This window comes from Falco cherrug, chromosome Z, assembly GCF_023634085.1.
Source record: "Falco cherrug isolate bFalChe1 chromosome Z, bFalChe1.pri, whole genome shotgun sequence".
NCBI lineage: Eukaryota > Metazoa > Chordata > Aves > Falconiformes > Falconidae > Falco > Falco cherrug.
The window spans coordinates 54,665,776-54,673,822 of record NC_073720.1 but is presented as its reverse complement, the minus strand read 5'-3'; the positions used below and the strand labels follow the sequence as shown (position 1 = coordinate 54,673,822).

General features: G+C 39.5%; 1 protein-coding gene across 2 annotated transcripts in view; it reads right to left on the bottom strand.

Annotated features, from left to right (window-relative positions):
* Positions 1-1,027: 1,027 nt before the first annotated feature.
* GAK (cyclin G associated kinase) overlaps positions 1,028-8,047 on the bottom strand; it is a 77,123-nt gene continuing 70,103 nt past the window's right edge. For both annotated transcript variants that reach the window (XM_055698856.1, XM_055698857.1), the window contains exons 27-28: positions 6,983-7,159; positions 1,028-5,302 (exon numbers count right to left, since the gene is read on the bottom strand). In XM_055698856.1, coding sequence (XP_055554831.1) covers positions 5,201-5,302; positions 6,983-7,159 — 279 coding nt within the window. In that variant the 3' untranslated portion in view covers positions 1,028-5,200. The remainder of the gene's footprint in view (positions 5,303-6,982; positions 7,160-8,047) is intronic.

Here is an 8,047-nt window from a genome sequence, read left to right as displayed (position 1 = left end):
GGAAGCAGCTAGCAATACATTTTTCAGCAGCTTTGCACGCTGAACAGATTAACAGCCAAAGGAGCAGCATGTTCTTTATGGGATACAGGTAGAAAAATTATTTGATAAAAAAATGCTAGAAAAGCTATCTTATATTAAGTTCTTGTAACTTCATCAGACTCTTCAGAGCAGTAAGCAGAATATGCAAAACATTAGCAATGGCAACAGCCTTTCCCTAACAGAGCTTTGCTTTGCTTGCTTCTCAGCTTGCTAATGCTTCTCCTCCCTGCCCTATGCTTATATCCCACCCATGCTCCTTTGGTTATGTCTCCATTTTTCCCTATCCTCCCTGTTTTCCACCCTTCTCCTTGGGGATCCTCTGTGGTAGTTCTACATTGCTATGCTTTTCTTTTTTTAAAAAATAAACTTTTTTTAATGTCACCAAGTGCTTTGTTCCCAACTCTGAAAGATTCCACTTCCCTCATTCTTGTTTGAGAGCATAGAGCCAAAAGACACTTCTTGGCACATTGTAAGTACTGCCCCAGCAGTGACTCCTCCTCCTCCTGCGTTCCCTCACAGTTCCCCATATCCATGAAGTCCTTCATCACTGTACGTTACACACCCCCACCCCCACCGCCCATCTCCCTTCAGGCTGCTCATTCCTCCCTCAGTCTTGTCCACTTGTTCCTGTTCTCCTTCCCTTTGAGTCCTGTCACGCAGATATGCAAGCTTCTTGTTTCTCTTAGGGGATGGGAGAGTAAGTTTCTCTTGGGGGATGGGATGGCATTGCATTACACCAAGTCCTGTGCAAGAACCCCTGACGGCACCATACAGGCAGTCTAAGAAATTCAGCTGCCAAACCACAGAGCACACTGCAGGGACTCTTCAACAGAAGAGACACTTCTGATGGCACACTTGGTTTCTAAGAGGTTCGGTCAACTAATGAGAACCACTTCTCTAACACTCGCATATTGTTCTGAAAGAGGCAGCGTAAATGCTTTGTGTATTCGGGTTGCTTCTCCCTTGGGAAAGAAAGAAACATGCAAAGTCATTTTGTTTGTTTTAATTGATCACTGGTTAAGTTGTAATACATTTCAAAGCAAAATATTCTGTGCAAGGACATTGTGCTAAACATCAAACCTACTTTGAAACAAGGCTTAATTTGACAATATTACCATTATATACATACAGGTATAATTTTCACTATTAGCAAAATTACTCAGTACATTGCATTTCCTGAAAGATTGCAAAGAATGAATATCTGTTCTGTCCTTCCACATCCCCAAACTAGAAAAATCACAGGTATAGAAAGTACAATCACAACTACAGGTAAATACAATAAGGACCTCAGAACAACTAAGTCCTTATCAGAGATGACAATCGCTTCTAGAAGTCTACATTGCAAATATACAGTACATTCCACTAAAGAGTTTTCGGAATTCTCACAATGCCTCTTAATCCTCTTTTGGTAATAAAAAGTTCCTGTGACAACGTGTATCCTTTATAAAAATGACTGAATTCTTATTTTTGGAGCGTATGTTAGAAGCTTAATGCAGTCCGAACTGCAGCCTACAATAAACTCACCCAAACAGAGAGCAAGTGAGCACTGCAAGATTCATCGAGATCAGAACCACAGCTCAGCTGCGTCACACCCTTTGCTCCTTGTCACTGGGCATTCTGCACCAGGGACAGACTCAAGGGGCAATAAATGATACATTCCTTATACAGCTTTCGCAGGTCAATCACCCGCAAATCCTTGACAGAAAATGTCAACCAACTCACAAAGCACAGGCATCTGTACAAGACTAATCTGAACTTATTTACAAAGCATTTGTTACATTGCAATTGTTATACAGTTAAAGGTCACAGCTAAGGAGCAACAAGGTTTCCCCATTTATGCTACCCCGAAATATTCCTGTGAGCAACAGAAAACGCAATGGCCAATCACTACGCAAACATACTGCTGCTGCCGTGGAAACTGCAGCCTGGCCCTGAGACGTGGAACGGTGCATGCAACCTGGCCATCTCAGTCCTGGGCATGCAGCTTTGGGGCTTAGCCTGCGTTCAGGAAGGAACTGTTACTCTGTGCTTGGCAAGACAACATTGGAGGAACTTTCTAGAATTAGCAAGAAAGTGGAGGTAAACAAGCCATTTTTCATGAACACTAGTTACCCTCACAGGTGGAATGCCAAGGGCTTAGCCTCTATTTGAAGGAAATGCACTTCAGTACTGTTGTAGGTTTTCCATTCTGTACTCGCTGAATGAAGTTACCACTGATTAGCAAACTACCTGAACTTTACCCAAACGACAAAGCAGAGGAAGTTTTCCTCCCAGGTTTGATGTTTGGCAATCACTACCCACTAACAATACGGAGTATAACCCTGTGATCTAATATGAATGTATGCTCATTTTCTTTCTCTTCCCTATTGTGAAGTTCAAGGAAATTTGACAGCATCAGGAAACATCAGAGGCATGCCCAAGGTTAAAGACACCAAGCGATTTCCTCCAACATGGTCAAAACACACCACTCTTCCACATGCGGCAGGTTCTAGTCACGTGCACTCCTAACACAGATTCTTCTTCACAGATCTCCATTTTAAGGTGGCCTCCAGATCTAACAGCAATGTAACATAAGCAACTTAATTCAGAAATAACTAGTGGAAACCTGCCCTATCATTTTATAAGCCCTGCTTTATAGCAACTTCTGCAGAAAAGCCTAGCACTTGGTACTGCCGCTTGTCTATAGCTTACCAGTAGCACTCCTAAAAGGCCTGGAAAAGCAGGCTACAAACCTTTCTAGGTTCCTTCTACCAGTCTAGACGACTTTTTAGCAGAGGAAGGTAGGAATAGGTCAACTTTAGAAAAAAATCTGAGATGCAGATTAGAATCGGGATGTTCTTCTCTACTCTTTCCTTAATTTATGCTGCATTGTTTTTCTGTGCTCCTGCAATAACCGTGTCAAGCTACTGGCTTTGAAAAACTGGATCCCGGTAGGCTACAAAGGCGGCATGGTATGAGTCAGTTGTCATTAACAGACAAAAGAACTTAGAAACATGGGCCAAAAGGCACTGTGATTTGCTACAAGAGTAAAGGAGATCACAACAGAACTTCAAGTGCCACATGTGAAGTCTGGTAGACACATTAACCTATTGGCAACATTCAGTCACCTCAACCTCAAGCTTTGCAGGCAGCAGAAGCAGATATAAAGTCTAGCTTTCAGGGCACAATTTCACTTCAACATTTCAAAATCTAACTGTGCAATGAATAATAATATAAGCATGAATGGAAAATATACATTTTAAGCCCACAGACAATTCACAGTATCTAATCAAGTCTCAGCTTAATCATTTTTTTCTGTAGCCTGTTCTAAAAGCTTTTCAGCTTGTGGACATTAAGAATATAGCTACAGTGAAATGGGTATGTAATAGTTTGAGTGCAGTCCTAGCCGGTACAGCAGACAACCAACTAACAATGAAGTACAGAGCATGAGAAAGGCTGAAAAGCCCTCATTCCCAGTTGGTTGTTTTGGGGGTTTTTTACCACTTCTTGGAACTTCTGGATTTTTCTTCCAAATGACCCTCGCCTTTAGAAGGAACATTAAGACCCAACATATGTTTCTAGAGGATTTACCTTAGCTTCCCTCCCCCCAGACTGCTGTAACTAAAAAAAATAATAATAATATAAGCCTTATGAAACATCTTTATTGGTCCTCATGCTGCTTTATCTTCTACAGAAAACAAATCTTCAGTTCACTATGTTCATCAGTGCATGGCAGTGGAAAGCCTCATCCAGAACTGTCCAGTTGGCATTAAAAAAAAATCTCACGTTTTCTCTTCAGATGTTGTTCAGCTGAACAGGTACCTCTGATAACTGTACAGCTTCACTCTCAGTTCAGCATGCAAAATGTATAAAACAGTGAGATGATAAAAATATCCCCTTAAATGCCCAACTGTACTTTCTTCAAGAGACTGCTGCCAAAGCTTTAATACCACAACACTTAATTTTCTACATTTTCAACTAGATACATAAATTGCATTTTGTTATTACACAGAGTATAACAGTCATTGGTCATTTGCATTCATTCACCCCAGCACTAGTGAAAAACCGCCTTCTGGACAGGGATGAGAAAACATGGCAAGTTTTGTTATGAAGTTTGTGTCTACTCTTCTTGCACGGAAGGTAGGTGAGCAGATATGCAACAGTCTACCAATACACTCCGTATTTTCATGTACACTGATGTCATGCATATCTCAAAAATACGTAAGTTCAGACATGCAGCAAAATGTGTTAAAGCACTTCAAATGCTCCCCAGATGGTAGTGAGTAACGGAGTATTACTCAGACAAATCAAAGCAGAGTAAAATGTTTTGTGCTTACACTTCAAGTTTCAGAGTAACATTATTTCTATCTTAGTAGCCGAAAGTCCAATGGAAGGAACGTTCCACTGAAATCAGAAGCAAGAGACACCATTTTAAGAGCTAGGAAAGTAAGTTCTCATCAGAGTACTGCCTTCCAAAGGTTCACAATAAATAACAAAACAGCAGGAACATGCAGACCTTAAATTTAGTCAGGATTTGTTTCTAGATTCATGGTATGTAAGAAGACTAAAGATCAAGAACAACCCTGGCTTACTGTCCCACATTTGGGGTCTTTTTGGCTAAACACCTGTTACTTTGTTATAAGAAACACAGGTATTGCCAGAAAACATTATTTACAGAATGATTATCAGATTGATTACAGAAAATACAGATAAAAATATACACCTTCAGCTCTGAGATAAGCCAAGCAAATTCACTGCTGATAACCAAAACTCAGTAAGGCGACAGGCAGCAAACAAAAAATGAATGACAAAACTACTAAAAGATAGTAAACAAATTGAGGAAAGCAGAGGGAAAACAAAGACTGATGAAATTGGAATGATTTCTAATTAATACTAGTATACCAGAAATCATGGAGCTTCATTAAAAATCTATTTTACCATATACAAATCTGAAAGGAAATCTTTACTCCCAGACCGATTTCTTCAAGTACTAAGCAGCTGGTTTTTTTAATGCATCTGTGTAATGCTTTGTACTCTACATCTTCCAAAATACATCACCACACTAATGAATTAATAGAAACTGCTGAAATCATGATAAAGCTCTTCATAAATCATAGGCACAATAAAGTCACAACAATGCTCAGCTCCAGCTTTTGGAAGCAGTTCTGGAACAGATTAAGTTTTAAAAAAGGGATTTTGATCCCTGGTTTTCAAACTCTGACCATGCATCATTCAATTCCATGAAGATCATTTTGGCATACTGCTCATAAGGTTGTCCTGTGGCCTGAAAAAAACCAGAACACATTAGAAGCTTAAAAAGAACAGAAGTTGTGTGACTCGGGAAAGATCTCACCCCTTTTATATTTGCTATCTTATTCAAAAACTTTAGACTGCTCCGTGAATATAATTTTGCAGACACACAGCTCTCTCCGATCTTATCCAAAGTTTGGCATGATTATTTTAAACAAAGCCGAAGTCTTGGTTTCCTTACATTACTTCGAACTTTTAGTGCAATTCATAAACAACTTAAAGATTCTGAAGCCGTTCTTTTCATAAATAGTTTTAGTGAGTATTAGTTAATGATCAAATCCAGTCATTTTTGGGATTGCTTCCTGACAGACCTTGCAGTAATGTACAAGAACAACATTTAAGCACTATTTAAGATGACCCCTTTGGGATAGATTTCCTGGAGAAAAATCTGTTGCTTATTGTGAATGATACTAAGATTCAACATTAACTGCATAGCACCTTTTGTGCATATGCCTCCATATTCAAATGAAGATGGTATGCTCCTGATTCCCTGCCTGTTTCACATCAGCCCTGCCTCTGGGCCAACCCAACCCTCATGCTTAGTGAAGATTCAGTCCCACAAGACGAGCCATTTTAACAGGTTCTTTCCAACACAAAAAGGAAGCCCCAGAGCCCTCTCCATTATCCTTCCCTTTCTCCTGCTGCTTGGCTTTTGCCAGCTGCAGTACTTTACAGACACTTCTACGGACTGCTTTAAGTCAAAGTGGCAAACAAAAAAAACAAAAAAAAAAAAAAAGAGGAAGAAAATGCCTCTAAAGACCTGCATACTGACACTGATGCACTAAGGGGCTTACAGAAAGCACCAAAAAAACCACCACAATGGTGGAGGAAGGCACATGGGCAAGAACAGCAACATGGCCAAAATCAGCAAAGGACTGGGGGGAAGAAAAGAATGAACAATGTCTTGTTTCTTTGTTATGGATACAGGACAACATATGGCTTAGAATATGGCTCACTGAACCACCAGTGATACAAAACCCTTAAAATTCAAACCCGGTATATTCAATGTTTATCTTTTTATCTCAAACACAGCCTAGAGCAGTAACTCAGGATAAGAAGCTACCTTTATACATTGGGAGAATAACAAACAGCAACAGAATGCATTAAATATTTTTAAAAGACAACTGGAATGTCACATTCATCAAGTATTTTTTAACTGCTAATTTGTTTACTCTAGTAAAGTTTACTTTTTCTGGTTCCTAGTAAAGTTGTTTATTAAAGGAGGCTCAGCAGGTTTTTTCCACCAGTTTTGCTGTGGTGGCCTCCGAGTCTTCATACACTGGTGAATAGTCCTAAAAGACCTGAAGTATCAGCTGGTAGAAATAAAGCAGATTCTACTAATCAGCATTAAACCTGCCTGCAGTCAGTCAGAACCCAGCATAACTGACTTTGGTGCTCAGTACAACCTTAATGGGATCTTTCATTTGTTAACATTTACCTGTTGGAACTCTGCACTGTGACAGGGTGACAAGAAAAATCCTGTACTACCTGAACGCAGGAGGACACCAAATCCAGAAGACAACAGAAGCAAAGTGAAGAGCATCTAGTGTGCTAATCAAGAAATAAGGCTGCATCACCTCAGGGACTAGCATGGTGTGGTAAAAACAGTTCGCATTCCTTCTAGAAGGAAACAAGATCCGAGGCACATGCTCACCTTGTCTGGATGTACTACAAGCACTGCTTTCCTGTAGTACTTCTTTACTTGTTCAGGAGTTACTAGATCTGCCATGCTGACTGGTTTCCACTTATTTTCCCCTTCCCAAAGCACTGTATGAAGAGTGGATATTAATGCTCTGATATTTCTCTCCTTTCCTTCAATCCATTCAAGAATCTGGGAAAAACAGAATGTATAGAATGATGCAGCACTGTAAACGTTCTCAGTCTGTCTGAAGACATAATCTTCACTCTGTACAAGACCACAAGATTAAGACCCAAGTACAGTTGTCTTGCTGCATTCACCCCAGAGGTCCAACTGCTCTACTACATTTTTCTTTCTGGTACCCAGACCATTAACCACCTAAAAGTGGTATTTTACATCTGCCATTACAGAGTAGCTCATTGTTACCAGTTCACTGCAGAAATTCAGTTGTTGCAAGAGAAATTATGAGAGTAACATATTACAAAACCTTGTAGAATTAATGACAAGAAAACTGACTGGAGTAATTAAGAACATCTGTCACAATTACATTAACTCCCTGTCAAGCCACAGCATTAGTTTACTAAAATTCTTTCTTTATTTGTACAAAAGTTTCAGATCATGTATATTAATAGTTAATGTTTACTTACGCAACCTGCAGGGGTGCACAAACTGAAGTGTTCTTTCAGATACCCCCAGGAAAGTTGATTAGAGTAACTAGCCGTTTTAGAGACTTAAAGAGAAATATTCAAGTCACTGTGATACAGTGACACAGTGTCTTCACTGAACACTGGTTTCAGTAATCTGAAAATCTCTGCCCTCTATCAGCAACAAGTATGGTAAATAAAAATCTGTACGTATTTCCATTTATGGTGATTTGTGTCAAAAGGTAACCATGCAAGCTGTGTACACTCTCTTCAAGTAAAACACTTTGTGAAAACAAATTTCATCATCCCTCCAAAGTTCTTTTATTAATATCTGAAGCACCATAAAGACTACAAAACTGGAAGTTACTAATATTTGATATTATGAGTAATACATCAAAAAATCTGAACAGCCGATCAGGCAACACCCCACAGATCA